This window comes from Nematolebias whitei, chromosome 22, assembly GCF_014905685.2.
Source record: "Nematolebias whitei isolate Nwh7 chromosome 22, NemWhi1, whole genome shotgun sequence".
NCBI classification, from domain to species: domain Eukaryota; kingdom Metazoa; phylum Chordata; class Actinopteri; order Cyprinodontiformes; family Rivulidae; genus Nematolebias; species Nematolebias whitei.
Window position 1 is genome coordinate 12,063,230 of NC_056519.1, and position 22,338 is coordinate 12,085,567.

The 22,338-nt window shown below is 38.5% G+C and overlaps 1 protein-coding gene across 1 annotated transcript in view; it reads left to right on the top strand.

The window, feature by feature from the left end:
• cacna1c (calcium channel, voltage-dependent, L type, alpha 1C subunit) overlaps window positions 1–22,338 on the top strand; it is a 200,286-nt gene that overhangs the window by 113,081 nt on the left and 64,867 nt on the right. Inside the window, exons 4-8 of the mRNA XM_037695828.1 lie at window positions 9,003–9,142; window positions 13,579–13,718; window positions 15,439–15,591; window positions 16,440–16,639; window positions 19,157–19,260. Of these exons, the coding sequence (XP_037551756.1) occupies window positions 9,003–9,142; window positions 13,579–13,718; window positions 15,439–15,591; window positions 16,440–16,639; window positions 19,157–19,260 (737 nt within the window). The remainder of the gene's footprint in view (window positions 1–9,002; window positions 9,143–13,578; window positions 13,719–15,438; window positions 15,592–16,439; window positions 16,640–19,156; window positions 19,261–22,338) is intronic.

Consider the following 22,338-nt stretch of genomic DNA (forward strand, 5'->3'; position numbering starts at 1 on the left):
ATAGATAGATAGATAGATAGATAGATAGATAGATAGATAGATAGATAAATAAGTAGAAGGAGGCTGAGCACACAACCCTGTGGAACTCTGGTGCAACAAAGTTCAGGGAGAATTGAGTTCAAATGTGAACTATCTTATAGGTACAAACCGGATTCCAAAAAAGTTGGGACACTAAACAAATTGTGAATAAAATCTGAATGCAATGATGTGGAGGTGCCAACATCTAATATTTTATTCCGAATAGAACACAAATCACAGATCAAAAGTTTAAACTGAGAATGTGTCATTTTAAGGGAAAAATCTGTTGTTTCCAAATTTCATGGCGTCAACAAATCCCAAAAAAGTTGGGACAAGTCCATTTTTACCACTGTGTGGCATCCCCCCTTCTTCTTACAACACTCAACAGACGTTTGGGGACAGAGGAGACCAGTTTCTCAAGTTTAGAAATAGGAATGCTCTCCCATTCATGTCTAATACAGGCCTCTAACTGTTCAATCGTCTTGGGCATTCTTTGTTGCACCTTCCTCTTTATGATGCGCCAAATATAGGTGAAAGATCTGGACTGCAGGCTGGCCATTTCAGTACCCAGATCATTCTCCTACGTAGCCATGATGTTGTGATTGCTGCAGAATGTGGTCTGGCATTATCGTGATGAAAAGTGCAGGGTCTTCCCTGAAAGAGATGACGTCTAGATGGGAGCATATGTTGTTCTAGAACCTGAACATAGTTCTCTGCATTAATGGTGCCTTTCCAGACATGCAAGCTGCCCATGCCACAAGTGCTCATGCAACCCCATACCATCAGTGATGCAGGCTTCTGAACGGAGCGTTGATAACAACTTGGGCTATCCTTGTCCTCTCTGGTCCGGATGACATGGCGTCCCAGTGTTCCATAAAGAACTTCAAATCGTGACTCATCTGACCAAAGAACAGTCTTCCATTTTGCCACACTCCATTTTAAATGACCCCTGGCCCAGTGCAAACGTCTGAGCTTGTGGAGCTTGCTTAGAAATGGCTTCCTCTTTGCACTGTAGAGTTTCAGCTGGCAACGGCGGATGGTACGGTGGATTGTGTTCAATGACAATGCTTTCTGAAAGTATTCCTGAGCCCATTCTGTTATTTCCTTGACAGTGGCATTCCTGTTTGAGGTGCAGTGACGTTTAAGGGCCCGGAGATCACGAGCATCCAGTAGAGTTTTACGGCCTTGACCCTTACGCACAGTGATTGTTCCAGATTCTCTTAATCTTTTGATGATGTTATGCATGGTTGATGATGATAACGTAAAAGTCTTTGCTATTTTACACTGAGTAACACCATTCTGGTATTGCTGCACTATCTTTCTGCGCAACAATGGTGGAATTGGTGATCCTCTTACCATCGTGGCTTCTGAGAGACACTGACACTCTGAGAAGCTCTTTTTATACCCAATCATGTTGTCAAGTGACCTAATTAGTGTTAATTGGTCTTCCAGCTGTTCGTTATATGCTCAATTTCCTTTTTCCAGCCACTTATTGCTACTTGTCCCAACTTTTTTGGGATTTGTTGACACTGTGAAATTTTGAATCAACGTATTTTTCCTTTAAAATGTTACATTTACTCAGATTAAACTTTTGATCTGTCATCTATGTTATATTACAAATAAAATATTAACATTTGCCATCTCCACATCATTGCATTCAGTTTTTATTCACAATTTGTTTAGTGTCCCAACTTTTTTGGAATCCTGTTTGTAGCTGTAAAGTGTGGTACTTAAGGCAACTCATGCTGACTTTGTTTTTATGGGTACGGTATTTGTTTCTCCATGTATGGACATTTAAATTGTAGTTACTGTCCACCTCTGCAAAGTAGTGACTGAGTAAGATGTAATACACTATGAATCTGGCAATGGTATTGTGGACAGTTTAAGATTTTGCATTTAAGTTACCTTGAACAAGCAACGTAGTCCAACACTGGCACACAAAATAACAGGGTGAGACACTTGACTTTCCTGTTTTGTTATTTGATGAAATGTAATCTAGACTAGAGCACTTAGCATCACTGGCGCTGGCACAAGTGTGCAAACACACAGTTTCACAGATGTACAAGAACTCTGTTGGTAATATATGCATGTGTCCCCATGCTTTAGACACACAATAGGAAGTCTAGATGCTGACAGAAGAATAGTAATTAGGACTATGTGCTGTGGATATTCTGGGTACAGTACTGATCAGTGTCATCTGTCTTTGTGTGGGAAAAAAAAAATGTCTGCTGCTGCTGCTGTAGCCCACAGTTTCCATGGCAACCCATCAGAACCCATCCTGGTCTCTATGGTAACTTCTGGTTGGCACCCACAGAGATTGAGAGAAAGAGAGATGAGGAGAAGGAGAGATGAGGTGAAAAAGAAGGAAGGAATGGGACAAACAGATGGATTGAGGAAGAAAAAGAATGGGGAGATAAGAAGTTATGAGAAAGATAGAAGTGTAAAGTTACCTTTCACAACTTTAGAGTGGACATATCTGTAAATAAACAAATATTGTTGTGTCATTACTTTTTTCTTCAATTAGATCCACACGAGTTGGTGATAGTACACAATAGCTGGTAGAACCAGATTGTTAAGGTTCAAATCTAATGTTTGTCTGAGCTTCTTCTGTGTCCAATGTGCATTGGTTTTATTCAAGTAGTTTCTTGCCAGTTCATAAAGATGCTCAAGTTTCATTAACTTGTGATTTGTGAAGCAGCTGAGTGTGATTGGCTTTCTGCAGGACTGGCAAACTGTCCAGGTGTATCCCGCCTCTCACTTCATGAAGGCTTGACGAGACTACAATCTGCTGCAAATCTCAAGATGACAAAGCAAGATTAGACAGTTCAGTCTCACTAGGAAATGTGTAATAAAAACATTGATCCACATTTCCAAAATTTGGCAGTGTTACTTTTCACAATTAGAAATTGTTTGATAGTAATGTCTTGATAAGCAGTTGTTTGTTTTGTTATGGGGCAATGTCTATGCCACGTAACAGAAACTATGACTATTAAAATGTGTAACTACTTGTTTGTTGACTCTTAACTGTGTACTCCTTAATATCTGAACTTAACCAGGTATATTATTTATAAACCTAACCCTAAAGCAAAATAAAAACAGAAAACCATGTGTTGACATTTAAAAAAACCCATCTATCTATAGTAATAAGGTTCAGATTTTAGCCTGAATCTGTAGTGCTGGTTGAAATCCACATCATCATGATGGAAGCTGCATCTAAACATCAAAAAAGCACGAGACATTGCACAATTATATATATATATATATATATATATATATATATATTAGGTATTTATAATCAATATCTTCTGTTTTCCTTTTGGTACTATCACTATAAACACAAAATTTGCATTTAAATATTAATTTGATCTTTTTTAAAAAAGGTTCTTCAGTTTATTTGCAACATCTCCCTATGATGCATCATTTCTCATTATCAAAAAAGAAGAAATAAATGTTTTTTTTATTTTTTTATATAGAACTCGTAAACACTGTGTCAAGGTCTAGGGCAGCCTTTTTTCCAACACTGCAGAGCTGTGCCACACACAGACCCTTCCCACAGAGACAGTGACAGAGAAAATTAAATGTCGTCTAGGCTGCTTCGACTACAAAGAGTCTTTTACATATCAGGGTGGAGGCACAGAATAAAAACATCTAGCATTGGATACTTAAACACAAGGTCTTAGACACCCCCGCTTAGTTATTCTCTACTGACGTGCGTTAAGTACATAAAACACAAACAGGAGTTTAAAATGTGCTGAAAAACGATAAGAATCAACTCTTATCCAAAATAAATCACTTTTCTTGTTACCGTATTTTTCGGACTATAAGGTGCACTTATGGACAGTGAGCCTTATAATCAGGTGCGCCTTATGTATTAATTCTGGTTGTGCTTACTGACCTCAAACAGATTTTATGTGGTTATTGTGAATGAGTTGAATAAAGTTTGACTTATTTCACCATTTTGTTTCACTTAATGTGACTTATAATAGAAAAAATACAGTAAATCCTGCGCAGTTTAAAATGAACCTAAATAAATGATTGGCATACATACAGGATGAGCTGATAGTGATTTTCCTAAAATACAAAATTGGGTTTTTATGTAAAATGTGAACTTAGTTTAAGATTTTCCACCTGTTGATCATAATTTTTGATATTTACTTCATATAAAATTGATGAAAGCTAATTCACCGTCCATGGTGGGATTTGAAACTCTCCTGCTACCTGTTTTGGTCTCCACAGTATGTTCTGTTGACATACTGAATGGGCTCACAAGTTACCTTTGAACTACTCGCTCTGCTTTGAGTCTCACGGGCGAGTCGCTGGTACAGTGTGTTCAACGTCTGCACGCACACACCGAATATGAGGCGTTTGTGGGATCTTTCAAAAGCAGCTTAATGGCTAATCCTGTCTTGCAGCGTGCACCCAAACACAGAAGGTCATCTCAGATGGAAACATTGCACACTGTATGGTAGGATGTCAATACTGTAATCTGATTGGTCCAGTTGATGGATAGGTGGTTTGGTTGACCTATCACTGTTAACTCAATTATTGCTCCCACACCTTTCACTCGTTCCGTCTACCTCCTTGTCCCTCTCAGTCTCTTTATTCTGGCTCTCTTCCTCTCACTTCCTCCCCTTCTTTCTCTCATCTTTTATCTCTCATTTCATTCCTGTCACTAACCAAATTAGTCGTTCCCCTTATGGATTTTTCCCTTTATGGCTCTGTATGAATGGAATGAAAGGAGGAAGGGAGGTGTGTGTCCGTGTGTGTGTCAGGCTAAGCTGTTCCTACCAGATGTTTCTCTTTGTTTTATTCTTCCGAGCGCCACACTGTCTGCCTGTCACCGGCAGATACGCAACTCGGGTGCATGTATCTGTGTTTGTTTGAGAAGGGGAGAGTGATGGAGAGCTTTTGTGAGAGGCAGAATGTGTGTGTGTGTGCGGGGGGGTCTTTATGAGATTAATTACTTTAACATTAATAAACTCTGTGTGCGAGTGTCTGAAGGACATATGATGGCTTAAAAGATTTCATTTTACAGATTCTGCAACTGACACAGGTACCTCAGCAATAGATAAAAAGGACGGTGTTTAAGAAGAAAATCTTAATCTACATCTTTAAGATGCCAGAGAGTAAAGTTCAAGACTGTTTTGTTATTCAGGTTCATGTGTAGATGCTCTTGCCCCACAAAAATACCTCATTGCCTTTTACAAATTCTCTCTTTCAAAGCGCTTAAATCCTCCGAATCCTAATTCTGGTGACACTTTATTCATTGACAAGAGACATGAATATTCATAAGCAAAGGAAAACACTTTAAAATATATCAGATTACATGAAAATTACATTATAGGGAACAAAAAAGTATGCCTGAGCTTTCTATTGTCAGTGCAATGTGTATTATTTGCACTCATCATGATCAATAAGTCTTCTGTGGGAACATTCTGCGATGTCCTTCTGCTCATGTTTGTGATGTGTGATATTAACAGTTCCATGTAGTCACTCTTACTGTGACCAGTCAGTGAGGAACAGAAATAACTGGTTGTTTCGATATCATCAAGGGCTGATTGATATCATAGAGATGATATGATATGGTGACGTGCCTTCAAGCAGAGTCCTGGACTCAGATCCACTCCTTGCGGATCTTTCGATGGCGGCTCGGACATGGAGGGGAGGAGCTGAGGCCTGAGCTGGAGGTTATTCTATAAAACTAACTTGTCTGGTTCAGGAAGTTAGAGCAGGACAGGGTTTCACATGGATGAGAGCACTAACCGTGTAATCTTGTATTTGCATGTTCTGTGAATTGTTGGACTGCTCTCCAAAGCTTTGTAAATAAATCTGATGAACCTTGGTCTGTTTGGGAATCTCCTTTGTTCCCACATTATCTTGCACTTGTAATCTGTTGTCACTTTTTATTGGTTAATTTCAGGGTTTTTTTTGTTTTTTTTCAAATTTCCTAAAACTTGATATTAAAACCCAAACACTAACTGAACGGTGAGGACTGTGTAACCACTGGTGTTACGTCAGACAGGTGGATTCTCAAATTAGGTCCCCCCCCCCCCCCCCCCCCGTCCTAATCTAATTTTTTTGACAGAAGTAAGAAAAACTCATTTAGATTTCTTTAAGAAACTGTTTTGTTTTGGAATAAATGTGTCAACGGTGGAGCTCTTTTATTGAACCAACTGTTCTGTTCACTGCAATCGTTTCTGTTCGCAAGGAACTGGATCATCTGTGCATTCTGCACGTGCAGTCACCTCCAACACTGCGCTGCTTTTCTCCACGGGTTTTAAGGACCTCGTCTTCTGCAACCCTCAGTTCTGCTCTTTCCAACATGGACGCGTTAACTGATCTCTTCAACGCTTCATGTACTGACATTCTGAACTCTGTTGCTCCACTAAAAATCAAACGGACAAAGTCTCCATCTCAGCCACCAATGTGACTCTTAGATGTCAGTGCAGGCAGCTGAGAAAATGGGGAAAGGACAAACAGCAAGTTTCACTGGACACCTTTAAAGACAGCTTATTAAATGACCAGAGAGCTGTTGAAGCTGCTTTTTTTATCTATTGCGGTTTAAAACAGTCACAGACCTCAGGTTCTTTTTAATGTTTGTAACTCTGTTGTGAATCTTTGTGATGATGAATCTCCTGAACAGTTTTTAAAGTTTTCTATTGAGAAAATCTCTGCTCAGAGACCCTTTACAACTCAATTTCACACAGACCTCTCTTTACTTCCTCTGTCTTCAGCTGCCTTCGAACATTTTGAGCCGGTGACTTTTGCTGTTTAACAATTTTTTAAAATCCTTCTACGTCACATGCTCCCTCTCATCTGTTTAAGGAAGCTTTCACACTTTCAGTCCATTAGTTCTCCTGATTAACATGTCCCTCTCATCAGGCTGTGTTCCAGCTACTTTTAAACGTGCAGTGGTGCAGCCACTCATAAAGAAGAAAAACCTTGACCCAACAGTGCTCTTAAACTATAGGCCTATTTCTAAATGTCCATTTCTGTCAAAAATTTTAGAGAAAATTGTTTTTAATCAGCTTAAGAGATTTTTAACTGCCAACAACAGGGCAGGTCGGGTTTTAAATCAGGCCTCAGCACAGAGACAGCCCGTGTAAGAGTTTTTAATGACCTTTTATTAACCGTTGATGCAGGAAGCTCTGCTGTTTTTGTGCTTTTAGACCTTTCTGCTGCCTTTGATACTGTGGACCAAAACATCTTGGCATGGCTTGAGCAGGTGGTTGGTATTAAAGGCACAGTTGTATCCTGGTTTCGATCCTACTTGACTGACAGTGTTTCTGTTCATTTAGGGTAATGTTATTTATCTGCGCCTTTCTAATCTGTGGGGTTCCTCAAGGGTCTATTTTAGGTCCACTGCTTTTTAGCCTTTACATGCTACCTTTGGGGTCCAATTTTAGAAAATATAGCATTCCTTTTCATTGCTTTGCCGATAATATTCAGTTGTATTTGCCCATTAAGTCAGATAGGGCCGCTCCACTGGAACCACTCGAGCAGTTGTGAAATCCAGTTTCTTCCAAGTAAGACTCCTTGCCAAGGTAAAGTCATATCTCCCTTTCAGACACCTTGAAAATGTGATTCACACTTTTGTTACCTCTCTTATTGTAAAGCACTTTGGTCAACTTTTGTTGTTTTTATGTGATTTATATACAAATTGACATTGACATTGCCAGAAATTCTTTTGATTGGCATTCATCGCTACAATTGTCATGGGAGGTGGGCTACTTGATCCAGGCAATCTAGAAACAAGTAAAAGTGGAAACTTGGGATCTTTCCAAACATAGTAATAGTAAAAACATACAAGAAAAAGTGGGCTCAGTGAAGTTTTGAATACTTTACTGTTTGCCTATGTTCATATTGTTATATTTATAACCCTTGCATACAATAATCAGAGCTGTTTGGTCTAAATCATCACTGCTTTTCATGTTTTTGACAACTCTGTTGACTTGTGAAGTTATTATAGTAAACTTGAACACATGCAAAAGCCATGTTACTCCAGGTTCAGGTCCAGCTGATCCTTCCCAGGGGAAGAGGCTGAAGTCTGGAGGGACCTGACTGGCCCTTTGTCCCAAACCTCTGGCCCTCTACACATGGGGGTCCATGGGAAAACAGTAAGACAGAGATGAAATGGCAGATTGATGGACACAGCTAAATATATTTGTAAGCTATTTGTTGCATAAGATACCTCTGAATCCAGGAATTAACGTGGACAAAAATTTCTGTATCTCGTTTTTGCTCCAAGCCAACGACAAAGACGTGACAGTCGATTAAGTTCATGATAAATTGTTGACAACGCCACCAAAGAATCAGAAAGTTACAAGATCCATTTTAAGCCACTTCAGGACTTTTCCCAGGACCCTGGGAAGAAGGTCGTTGCTGTGACAACGATTTCTGAGGAACACTGTAAAAGAAATAGCGCTCGTGGACATCTGTGTGTGTTTTTCTGTGCATCAGACAGTGGCCTTGAGGGACCGGAAGCTAGTTGCTCTAATTAAATAATCAAAACGCTTTGATTGTGTACACGATTACAGGTTAAGTATAAATAACACACACACACACACACACACACAGATGGACACACAAGCCAAAATCTTGGAAAAGAGCAAGAGAACATCTTGTTCAGGCACTGAAACTCAGACGAGGAGCAGCGTAACTGGCCAGCACTGCAAGTCTTCACAACTTATGTACTTGGTCATAATTCTTTATGTAGGAGTAAAAAACAAGAGTTTATATAACAGCCTTTTTAATGTGCACTTAAAAAAAAATCAAGAATAATCTATTGCATTTAGACTGCACACATTTTGGCATTTGTCTCATTTAACTGAAGGTTTCATTCTATGTCCCCGCCTTTTAAGCGCAATCATAAACTTCAAGAACATTTTTCCGTCTTCCGTTTACATTTATATTATCTGCTTTAGTTCTGAGAAGCTTCTTCCCTAATAAATAAATGGCCCTGTCATGTTTCTGTGTGTCCGCAGGAGCGTGTGGAGTATCTGTTCCTAATCATTTTTACAGTGGAGGCGTTCCTCAAGGTAATAGCCTACGGCCTGCTCTTCCACCCCAACGCCTACCTGAGGAACGGCTGGAATCTGCTCGACTTCATCATCGTAGTTGTAGGGTGAGTGACAAAAGAATTAAAACTGCTCCCGAAAACATTTTGTTCTGTCTATTTGTGCGGAAATGCAACAGGTTTGCAAAACTCACACTCTTGCGAAAGAGAAAACGCAACTTGGGGGCTTGTTTTTCTCGTATAGAAGAATAAAGCAGCTGTACAACGACTGTACTGTACACTACTTTTTTTTGTTATCATCTGCAAAGCTCGTCTTTGTTCACTGTGATTAAACTGCCCTGCGTTAAAGCCTCAGTCAAATCTGGCCTGCAGAGCAGTGGTGAACTGGTAAACTGATTAGTTTGTGAGATGCTGATAGCAAAGCCCTGCTTTGTTTTGCTTTATCTGCAACTCAGCAACAAAGCCTATCTGCCTATTCTCCCCCCACACACACACACTTTTGTACATGTGTGTTTTCATCTGCTTGCACGCATGCGCCTTTTTGCCATTTGGGTTTAGTGTTGTGCAGGGAGGGGTAATGCCACTACAGTCAGCGGACCTGACAATTAAATTAATGCCATAAAAATTGTTTAATTGAGTGTGCATGCATACTCGTTTGTGCATGTGTGTGAAGCAGTCCTCAGCCTCAAGGAAGGCCGCAACAGCTGAGTCGCAAACACTCTGAGCAAGTCTTGTTCATTGCCAGTCAAGTGTTCACTCACATTACCCATCACCAACTGAACACGTTTGGCTTCACCCCATAAAAGCACACACACCAACTGCAACATGGTGCCAGTGCCCCTGGCATAAACACAACCTTTAACACTCTTGCTATCCACCCTCTTTGTCTGCCCCTCTCAGCTTGTGTCTCTTTCCGTCTGCATTTGAATTGTGGCTTGTACTGTGATGCCGCGTTATTTGCTGTGCAGTAATATGATATTGATCTCTGTAAGTAAATAGACTGGTCCTTGCAATCGTGCCAAAAGCAGTTCAGAAGGTCAAAAACAAGCAGTGAATAGAGATTTCTCACCAACCCACCCCTGCACGTGCTGTATTCCTTTTCAATAAATATGAAACATACAGCGAGGAGTCACTAGGTTGTCCTCTTCTTTTTGACTTCAGTTGTGCACAAAAACACTTTTGGAATAAAAAGTTATTATTTATACTGTAGATCACCTGTAATTTAAATACAGGTTATAGTACTGTGGCGTAAAAATAGTGAAAATAATTTGTGTTATTCATAATAATCCCCAAGTTAAAGGGTATGAAAACGTATTTGTAAAAATCTGCATTTTAAACTTGTCACAGAAAAATTCCAATCTAAAAGGGATAAAAAAAAAAAATCATAAATTGGTTTTGAAATACGCTCAGCTTCCATGTTCTGCTCTCATGGAGGACTACGCCAGCCGTGACGGGACTGTTTCTCTGTGTGTGCATGACTGAGCACTCATGTCTTTGTGTATGTGTGTGTCAGACCGTCAGTGTGTGTGCACGTCTACAGATGAGAAGCGACAAGATTTCGCTCCCCGTGGAATATTCACCATATGGGTGAAAGAGCTTGTACCTGGTGCTGAGCAGCCTCAGGACACACACACCTCCAAACGCACACACCTGCGCATACACACAGTTGCTGCTCTTGCTGACACACACACACACACACACACCTAGGAACTGATTAGTGAAGGTTCAGTGCGCACGAGTGTGTGGAAGTGTGCAAAGATGGTAACAAGGTTTTTATAGTTTTTGCTTTTTTACAGTCCACTCTAATCAATCTCTTTCATCTTTGCATGTGCGGTATTTATTTTTATTTTTATTTATTTAGTTCACAAATCCTGCCTTAAAATAAACTGATCAGCCAAAACATTATGACCATATGACAGGTACAATAGGTAACACTGCTCATTTTGTTGTCATAAAAAAAGCTATTTTGGAAACCTGTGAATCTGCATTTGCACAAAATCCAAAAACTCAACATCCATCCATTATCTTTATCCACTTCTTTTTGGGTTGGGGGGGGGGGGTCACTGGTGCCCATATCCAGCAGTCACTGAGGCGGGGGACACCCTGGACAGGTCTCCAGTCCATCACAGTGACACAGAGACAAACAGACAGTCACTCACTCACTCACACCTAGGGACAATTTAGAGTTACCAATCAGCCGAACACGCATGTTTTTTTTTGTCTGTGGGAGGAAACTGGAGTACCCAAAAAGAAAAGAAAAAAAAAAAACTTGCACGGAGAGAACTTCGATCTGATGACCTTCTTGTTGAGAGGCAGCAGTTCTAATAACTGATCCACCGTGCCACCTTAAATCTCACCATCTACCCAATTTTTTGCAGATCAAAGCCTTTAGGTTTAATTTATCTGCATTAAATTAATTTTTTATGACAAATGTTTAGTATTTTTTTGAGAATGCAAGTATTTTTTTTAGTACATTTGTTATTTGTTTGGAAATAAACCCTCTGGATTTGACATTTATACTGACTAAAAAAAAACTTCACAAGTTGTCTTCTCTTTCTGAATGCACACGTTTACTAATGCCTTTAGTTGTCAGTGTACACAGTCCATTATGTGCTGCTCCTCAGACGTTTTAATTAATACTTAAATAAAATGCTAGTGGTGCAAAATTGTGAATCCTCGATGCACTCATCATCCTCCGTTTGAAAGGCGTGCCTCCCATCCAGACACGGCGTAAATCAAATGGAGAGGGAGGCAGTGAGAAATGGAGAGGCTGAGTGCGAGAGGCAGAGAGGGCGATACGTTTCGAGAGGCCTTTTCAATTGGCCATTTCATCTGTGCTAATTGATAATTCTCCATGACTAACGCACCACTGACTCGCCTTTGAGCCATGCAAGCTGGTGGTTTTTTAAGAATCTTAGAGCAAGAAAGCAAAAGAAAAAGAGAAGAAGAATAAGCGCTGCTGAATGTACATTAATTCAAGCTTGTCAGCCAGTTGCTCCAAAGTGATCTGTAAATAAGAACAACAAGGATAATGGCTTACTAATGACAAGTGCAAATAGAGGGCAAGAGCGCTTTATTGAAAAATTATATATTTGCCTTGATATCTCAGAATACTTTGTTACATTATGCCTTGCAGACAGATATATGTGGACACCTGGAGCTTTTAAAGTAATTGATGGTTAAACATCTTGCACATTTGTTCCAAACACATTCAACTCTGTAACTGAATGTCAGTTTTTTTTAAAGAATATCCTCCTTTAAGACCTTTTTTTAATGGATTTTAGAAATTCTTTGCTCCTGTAGTAATTCTCAGCCAGTTTTCTGAACGTTCCCGTGCCTTTGCTGGTGGGATTTACTCCCATTCAGATGGCCATGACTGATTAGTGACAACATCTGAGTCACTGCGAGTGTGATTCATGTGTTCACACCGAGCTAACAAAATATGCTTGGTTAGACCTTTTTTTACGCAGTGGGCACTTTAATGTAGACACATTAAAAGCAATCCACGGTTACCACAAACTTCTGATCTAACACAATTGGCTTGCGATTCCCTAATAAAACAAACTCAACACTTACTCCCCAACCCCCCGCTTATTCTCAGGATCAGAGTAAAAAAGTTAACTTCTTGTACTTGTACATTTAAATCTAGATAAAAACTGAATTGCTTTTCTTCCTCTTAAGTATTTCTAATATTGGACCCCTTCTGAGTTTAAATTTTTCAAGAGTTAATGCAACCAAGGTTGGCAACAAATTAACTTATCGTGCATTTAAATCTTTAAGTAATGTTTTTAAATGAGAGGATGGTGCAAACAGCAGAGGACATCACTGGTAGCAGTCTCCACACCATCCAGGACATCTACCACAGCCGATGTCTGCGTAAAGCACGCAGCATCATTAAGGACCACACCCACCCAGCACAAGGACTTTTCCATCTACTACCCTCAGGCAGACGATACAGAAGCCTCCTATTGTGCATGAAAAGACAGACAGTTACTACCCACAAGCTGTCAGATTACTGAACTCTTGATAACAATACTGATATAGTGCTTTTCTATCTGATCAAGATACTTAAAGTTCTTTACAACACAATCTGTGTCCTCATTTACCCATTCATACAGCACTCTGCTAGATCTGTACATAAAATAATCAGAGTCAGAGAGAGTCAGAGTTTCTTTATTGTCATTCGCACCTCATGTGGTACATGTGGTGGAGCGAAATTATGTACACAAGGTCCCAGTTACATCCAACAATAAAATGACTGACCAAGCATCAATGCCTTAGATCACATTCCTACACCGATGAGACACACATCGGAGGCAATGAGGGATTCAGTGTTTACCAATTTACCCAAGGAGACAAAAAGTACATTATATCATATATCAATCATATCTCATATATGCAAAAAAAAAATTAATCGTCTTTGGAACAAGCGGAAGATGATGGATGTTTTATAGTATTATTTCAATATTTTTTTATCCCTTGTATGTGAATGTGAAATTCTTTGTGACAACAATAGTTATTGAAATGATTGTTCTGCTCAACAGGTTATTCAGTGCAATTTTGGAGCAGGCCACAAAGGGAGACGGGGCCACTCCTATTGGAGGGAAGGCGGCGGGCTTTGATGTCAAGGCTCTGAGGGCATTCAGGGTACTCAGACCCCTCAGACTGGTCTCTGGAGTACCGAGTAAGTACTGCAAGTTGTCCCAAAAAAAGAAAATATGATCTGAGGATCAGGTGTGAAATGTGATTGGATGTGGCGTTGGGGGAAATGAGCCACATCGCTCTATCAGAGACAAACTAATGTACAGACGCACTCAGTGCTTTTGTGGTGTTTCAAAAAATTTTAACATTGTGGGCAGTAGATGAACTGTCAGCTAGACTGCAGAAATCAATAAAAGAAGGCTGGATGGTATGAAAGAAACAAACTGTGGGTGAAAAAGGTGAAAGAGTCAGAAGCAGCCACATCACGTCTTTTTTATTTTAATTTTAACAGCTTAAATGCAAAACAAGTTAAGTCATTTAAATAAAGGAATAAGTCTGAAAATGTCTCCATCACTGAAACACCTACAGTGGGTTGAAGCTTCCTCGACCAGTTTATTAATAAATGCCAAACAGTTATTAGTGAAACACAAATACCGCAGTTTAAAAAGATGTATTGCTTGTTTCAATTTCTACAAAGAAGTAGTTCTATATTAGTGATACTTTCGCAGTGCCAGAGTGTAACTGTGTTGCATAGACAGGAGTCATTACTTACGGCTGCCTACAGAGAATCTAACAAGAAGATGATGAATTCAGAACAAGCAAAAATTAAAGAGGGATTGTATACATGAACTCTGATTTAACTGGTGGGATAAGAAGTGTGCAAAAAAAGCATGCCATGAAATATTTTTGACAAATGGATAATTTAAACCAGTGATGTCCAAATGTTTTCATATCTGGGCCAAAACTATCAAGATGAAAGGACTCGTGGGCCACAAAAATGTGAATTCAACTGTCAACGTGAACAATATTTTGGAGAAAGGACAAAAATTTATTAATTTTGGTGGAGAAAGAGTTTTAAATTATTGTAGATACAAAACAGTAAAAGCCTCATTAACAAAATGATTTGTTTTATTTGATTTGTTGGTTCTATATTTGTTGTTTTCTTGTGTTTGAAATTTTTATTTTAGTCTGTTCTCAGAAACAAAAGCATAATATGAGTAAGTGTCCTTTTAAAAGGGGGTCGATCGGCCTTTTGGACCATGGACGCCACAAAAGGCCGATCAAAATTCTGAAAAATCGTCCAGCTGTTACTTGCTACAACAGATTCATAGAAGATTTTACAAAGTTGATCAACTTGTACGTAGATGATGCCATGTTATATTCATTTAAAAATGTCCAACTTCCCTCTTTATTTTATCAACTGCAATATTTAGCCAAGTTTTATGAATTATTATCCAAAAGTCTCTTTTCCGATAGAAATTAGTAAAGTTTTTTGATGATTTGTACCATAAAATGAAAAGAAAATGTTTATAGCCAAATGTTTGTATTTTGTTTAATCTTGCTCATTTTGAGAATATTGTTTTGCTGTTAAACCTAAACATATAAAAAAGAATTACCAACTAATTTGCAGAAAGTCTGCATCAATCTATGCAACTGTGGGCCACATAAAATCACTCCAAGGGCCGCAAATGGACCTCGGGCCGCACTTTGGACACCCATGATTTAAACAAACCAGTGTTTCAACTGTAGTACGTTTTTATTGTTTGCACTGAAAATTTTTGAATAAAAAAAAAAAAAACAGTTTTTCTGGTTACACAGATTACTTCCTGGTATTTATTTGTTTATTTATTTATTTATTTGTAAAGTGTAATTTGTAGATCTTCATCTGCTCCATATTCATAATCATTTTCGGTGTGGTGCAGGTTTACAGGTAGTGTTGAACTCCATAATCAAAGCCATGGTTCCTCTGCTCCATATCGCGCTCCTGGTCCTCTTCGTCATCATCATCTACGCCATCATTGGCCTGGAGCTCTTCATGGGAAAGATGCACAAGACCTGCGCTCACAACCAAACAGGTAGATGCGCACATCCAACACGCCAAAGTTTAGTCGACAGAAGCAACAAAAAACAGTTAACACAGAGACACTGCCGCTGCTGTGACGTGTGTATTACATTTAAATCCAGGACTTCATCCATCAGACAGCAAGGTGGAAAATAAAGGAGTGTGTATGCCTTAAACGGTTTGATTAATTATTCATATCATCATTTATAATTTCCTTCTATGAATGATTTGAACAATTACTGAAACAGCAGCTGCCATAAATGACCAAAGCTATTTTCAGTAAAGCGTGTTTGGTTGTAAATGGACATGAGGGTTGTTATGATGATGCTATTGGTCCCGCGAGAGACATTCTCTTTATGGGTTAAGTGCTGGTAGACAACTCTCCTATACATCACCCTGAAGAGTTTATTTTGCATAATTAGTTTAGCACTTTTCATCTCATAGCTGCTCTGGTTTGTGTTAATTCACTGTCTCTGCTTAACCTTGAGGAAGCTTTTCTTTAAATATATTTTAAACTGTAACTTTTGGAAATTCTTTGACTTTCAAAGTCGAGTATAAATCCCTGCAGGGATTCTCAGTGAGCAACTCTGCTAGTAAAGTATTAATGATGAAATGTTAAAGCTTTTATTAAAAAAACAAAAAACAAAAGGATGATTGAGATGAGATTTAGAAAAACTATTTGAATAGTTTGGTTAAGAGATGTTATTGCATTAAAGCTGTCCTGTTTGGTGAAAGTTAAGTTTTTCCAGTTGATAATGTCTGCATTTAGTGTTGAGAATGTGTCTCTGTGTAGGAATCGGTCAAAAGCAGAGTGAAGGGATTTTCATGTCAGTAAATAGAACTTCCCTTTTTTATCCACAGGTGCCATTGCAGAGGAAAAGCCGGCACCATGCGCACCCGATGTAGCTTACGGTCGGCACTGTACGCAGAATGGAACAAAGTGCCAAATGGGATGGGAGGGTCCGAACGAGGGCATCACCAACTTTGACAATTTTGCCTTTGCCATGCTGACAGTGTTCCAGTGTATAACTATGGAAGGCTGGACGGACGTGCTGTACTGGGTGAGCCGGACACCAGAACTGTGTTTTGTGTATGTGTGTGTGTGTGTGGGGGGGGGGGGGGGGGGTTGTGCAGAAAAGCTTCACACAAGCAGGACAAGTGCTGATTTTTATTATGTTTTTATTATATAAAGTTAACACTAACCAAAACTATATGGATATTTTTCCATTATTCTTTATATAGCTGGTTTTACTACATACTATGCGAGTTTGCCAGAACATATGGATGAATATTCAGCATGGCAGTGACAGATAATGGAAAAATCAGAACACCTGGATGCATTCATATGGTGTAAATAAGGATTATAGTCTTTATATTAAAAAAAAAAATACATGTAAATATGAGTAAACTAATATTTAAAACAACATATCCATTAAAAATTGGCACTTTAAAATAATTACAATGAAACTTGGGAGGAATTTATCTTTCTCAAAGTAGTTAGAATGAAATGGACGTTATTGTTCATACTGGATAGTGTGTGTGTGTGGGTGTGTGTGTGTGTGTGTGTGTTCATATGTAGCAGATAGCCTACAAGCTCTACACCCCGTTCTGCTACTTTTCTATCAGCTGCAACCTGTAGTTCAAAGTCCATAATAAATACTGGATCTCACATTTATAGTAAAGTTGTTCTTCTTGCCCAAAATTTCCAAGATATTTAGATAAATCTGTGATTATCCAATTTTTGTAGCAGATGTAAATGACAAAAATGCATTGCAATGCTGTCCGCTTTGGAAAACTGTGAACACTGAATAAATCATTTGGCAAACTTTTTTTTTTAATCTAAGGCAAAAAAAAAAAAGAATCAACATTCCTTGTTTATGCCTTTCATTATTTTTCATTTTGATTATAAATATAAAAATGTTGTTAAGAATTCATAAATAGTTAGTTCTTATTTACAGATTAGGTACTTTTTAAGTGTCAGAATGATTAGTTGCTAAATGAAAACTTTTCTAATAAGGAAAACACCTAAATAAACATTTAATAAAAGCTAGAATTTCTTTTTTGACAAAGGTTGTACATTATGTTTTTTTTATCTTAAGTACCGTATTTTCCAGGCTATACGTCGCTCCGGAGTATAGATCGCATCAGTCAAAAAATGAATCATGAAGAGGAAAAAAAAAAAACATAAATAAGTTGCTTCGGAGTATAAGTCACATTTATTTAGAAGTGTATTTCACAAAGTGGAAGAACAGACATTTAATCTGAAATAACAATAAACACACGGACTGTCCATTGGGAGCGCCGGGACATTTCCCGGTGGCCTGGCCCGCTTAGTGGTCGCTGAGGGACTGGAATAAAGGCTCGGTTCGAGTCGCACTTTATTATTTTAAATAAACAAGCCATTCTTGCCTGGTCTCACTCAATGTCTCAATGAAGCTGCAGCAGCTATGGGGAAAGACAGACATTCCCGCCCCCTCCCTTCTTTTTCTGAGTCTGTGTCTGTCACAGCAGAGACACAGATTGCACGCTCGCCCCGGTGGACTTAAGCTCCCGACAGCTATATGTTTGCCTGAGGCACGCGCACACCTGGGATATCATACCATACCCAGGATCCTGAACAGGCTTAATTAATATAACAAGCCAACGAGTTCGACAAGCAAGTTACCATCCTCCGTGTCACTTCTGAACAACTCCGCCAACTCCGGAGAAAGATGGGGGTAGCAGAAGAGGAACAACATGTAGTTGTCAAAAGCCTAGAAGGCCGTCTCGCAGCTGCAAATGGTAACGTTTACTCTTTAGTTCATGTCTGTATGAATGAACATTTAACACATCAGTCAAAAATTGCGTCATGAATAGGGGAAAAAAACGTATAAGTCGCTTTGGGCTATACGTCGCAGGACTGTCCAAACTATGAAATAAAATTTTAAAAAATGAGCGACTTATAGTCTGAAAAATACGGTAATCTTAGAATTTACATATCTGACTATCCTGGATTGTAAAAACTGTATTTTGTTCACATAAGCCGTTTTGAAAATCTTTAGTATTCCAAGCGCCAATATTGCTTTTGAAAGCATTCAAACTAATTTACCATAAAATAGTGTCCCAAAACAAATCATCTGGGCAAAAAGTTTTCCTATAAAAGTTAATGCACACATTTCAATGACAGTTTTTTTTTTTTTAAGACTATATGAAACTTTTTAGACTCATACTTTTACTTAGAAGCTGAAGCTCCAACAGCAGATGCTTTTGTTTTTAATCGTAGGTGATAAATGTACTGCTCACCAAATTTAATAAAATCAAATATTCAGACAGGTACACATTTTTACTGTTCTGGCTACCACATGTTTATCTGCAACTCTTTCTAACCAGCATGCCTCTTTTTTTTGTTGTCGTTTTCTGCTCGTCACCTTCTTTCTTCTCTCTTTAACACATTCTGTGCTGGACTTCTTCTGTCCTCAAATCAACTCTTCATCCTCCCTCTTTTTCTAACTTTTCCCCTCATGTTTGTTTCTTTCTCTTGTTTCCATCTCTTTTTCTCCATCAATCCCCTCTTTTTCTTCCTCTTCTCTCCCCCTCAGATGCAGGATGCTATGGGCTATGAGCTGCCATGGGTCTATTTTGTCTCTCTTGTCATCTTCGGCTCTTTTTTCGTTCTCAACCTTGTTCTGGGTGTTTTGAGCGGGTAAGAGCTTATGCTGTTGTCATGTGTACGTGTGTGTTCTTGTTTGTGGATTTACTTGAAACTTTTGATGCTATAACTGATCGTGTATCAAGACTCCCTTAAATTTCTGCAAATTGCTTTAGGAAGACTAATTAGTGGGCGAGAATGATCAAAATTATTGTAAAATGTGCATTATTGCGATTAAAATCCATCAGTATTCAGCCAAGCAACAGGAGTTAAACACAAGTAGACGAATATAGTGCACAACAGCTGCAGAAAGACAAACTGATAATCACTGAACTGAACAAACTCCTTCACTCTCCCTCTTTTCTGTTCCACTCAATCAGTCGTTTGTCACAAGCCTGGGAGAAACACACTCATGCGCTCGCACATACACCCCAAAATAGCAAAGCTGCACCCTACGTCTATCTGTTATGTTCACATCAGAAAGTCGCATGGGGCCACATCCTGTCACGGTTTGTAAGTGATGGACAGATGGACAAACAAAACTCCTCAAGGCTCGTTTTTTTTTTTATTTTTTTTTTACCGTTTAATCACTTAAAGTTCATGCATTTGAAATAATATACAAGGTGTATGCAGCTTGTGTGTTTCTATGCAAGGTCAGTGGAGTTTTGTCTCTTTTAGGAGGGATTATCATCATTATTTTGCTGTTCTTCTGCCAAGTCAAAGTGTTTTACAAGCACCTCCCAGTCTGTAGGGACACACAGGGGTATAAATAATTCACCCCTCAGGTCAGCCATTGAGGTGGAAAGCTAAAAATGCTTGCACAACAGAGAAAACACAACAAGTAAAAACAAAAAAGTGACACAAAAAAAAAAAAAAAAGTCTTCCAAGGCCAGAATAGAATCTGGAGAAAATGTGGCATTACAGAACATTATGGGAATGAAAAACTAAACAGAGAACAGGAATTACTGGTGTGCATTAAAACTTCAACAAGTTTTCTGATCTCCCACACATCCCGGAGTTAAAACTAATACGAGAACAATTTTCATGAAAAAATATTGAATTGCATAAATAATTAATATTTTAAATCTAATATGAATTAGACACTAATTTGATTAAATAAAATTAATTCATTCCTTGAATGAAACTATTCTAAAACCATAAAGTCATGGAGGAATAATGTTTTGGCATGATGTCAGGTTTGGTGAAAGGGTTGGAACAAAAATTCAGACTGATGCAAAGAATCCAAATAAAACCTAAAAGGTTTTGAACAAGAAAAAAGCTGTTGTGGCTGCAGAAGACACAATGATGGCCTGCGGGTGAAGGAAGACCAAGAGAATAAACGGACTGGGGCTGATGAGTGAGTAGAGTGAAGACACCTGCGCAAAATGACAACAGGGGACAGGTGTGTGAGGGAGGGGCTGAGGAGCAGAGGCTGACTGTGGAAAAACACAGAGAGCACGGGGAGGAACAAGAAACAAACTAAACACAAAGAAAATACAGAAAATAAACAGCACAAGAAACAAAAACCTCAAAAAAATATATAATGCAGTCCAAAAGACAGATTGTTACACACAAGGGCAGTGATCATAACTAGTCCCTGGGAGTCTTGCTGCAGAGTCTGTTCATGTGTCTAATGGAAAGTTTTATTTTGGTTTGTTTTTCCCCCCCAACAGTGATTGCATCAAAATTTTGATTATTTGAGTGTTTTTAAGTGTTTTTACAAAGAAAAATGTTTGTTCATACCTTCTTATTTTGATTATTATCATTATTATTTTTATCATTATCATCTTCATTATCATTACTATTATTATCATTATTATTACCATCATTAACATTATTATTATTATAATAATTATAATTATTATTATCATTATTATATTATTAGCCTTTATTTAACTATTATTATCATTATAATAATTATAATCATTATTATTATTATTATCATTATTATATTATTAGCCTTTATTTAATTATTATTATCATTATTATTATTACCATCATTATTATAATTATTATTATATTTATAATCATTTTAATCATTATCATTATTATTATCATTATTATAATTATTATTATATTATTAGCCTTTATTTAAACAGGCAAATCTCATTAAGATCGCAGATCTTTTTTCACGGTGGGCCTGCTCCTGAAGGCAGCCTAACGTGCATGGTTTTGGACGCGTCTTTTTTGCGTCAGTCTGCATCGAGTGACCTCTAAGAGGAGCCGTTTTATTTTTGTACCTTTCAAAGCTCCATGTAATAAATGCTGTTTAAAACGGTGGCTCGTTTTTTTCACATCGATGTTGAATTTGTTTCTAACACTCTGAATCCAACAGCAGAGACTCAACAAAAACTAGTGAACCTGTTCGCAAGTTTTACTCAGGATCTAACTCCTTTCCTTCCTCCCCTCGTCCCTCCCACTTTTGCTTTGCAATTTCTCATTTGCTCTTTTCTTGTTTCCATGTATATACTTTCAATTCATCCCTGTTCAACCTTTATCCCCCCCATCCTCCAACTTTCTATCTTCAATTCTTTGCATCTCCTCTCCTTGGTCCATATCTTGCACTCCTCCATCTCACAGGTGAATGATGCAGTAGGTTACAGGTGGCCCTGGGTCTATTTTGTCACCCTGATCATCATCGGATCCTTCTTTGTGTTAAACTTGGTTCTGGGGGTGTTGAGCGGGTAAGGGCAGGGTCAATATAGTAGTCTGAATATAACTCGTTTCTGGCCCAGAATCACCACTGATTTTTTTCCTGCTGTTTCTTGCTCTTGCTGGTGTGTATGACAAATAAATTAATGCATGCACTGGAATGTGCTTCTGAACGGTACCATTCGGTTCTGGACCTCGCCCAAGTGAACAACGTGCACCGCTCGTAGATTTTAGCTGACTGTAGTGGAATTACAAGCGCATCTGGCTTCAAAACCATCGAGACCTTTTGGGTATTGTCTTTTTTCAAACTACAAGGCTGTTTCTAGAATAGCACCAAACGCTTTGTTCTCCCTGTTGCTGTAGTGGCACAGAGCACTGCCATCCTCAGTGAAAACAAAGGAATTATTGTGCATCTAAATGCTGTTTGTAGAATGATGTACAGTAAAGCAGATTAAAACCTGTGAGGAAATGCACCTAATG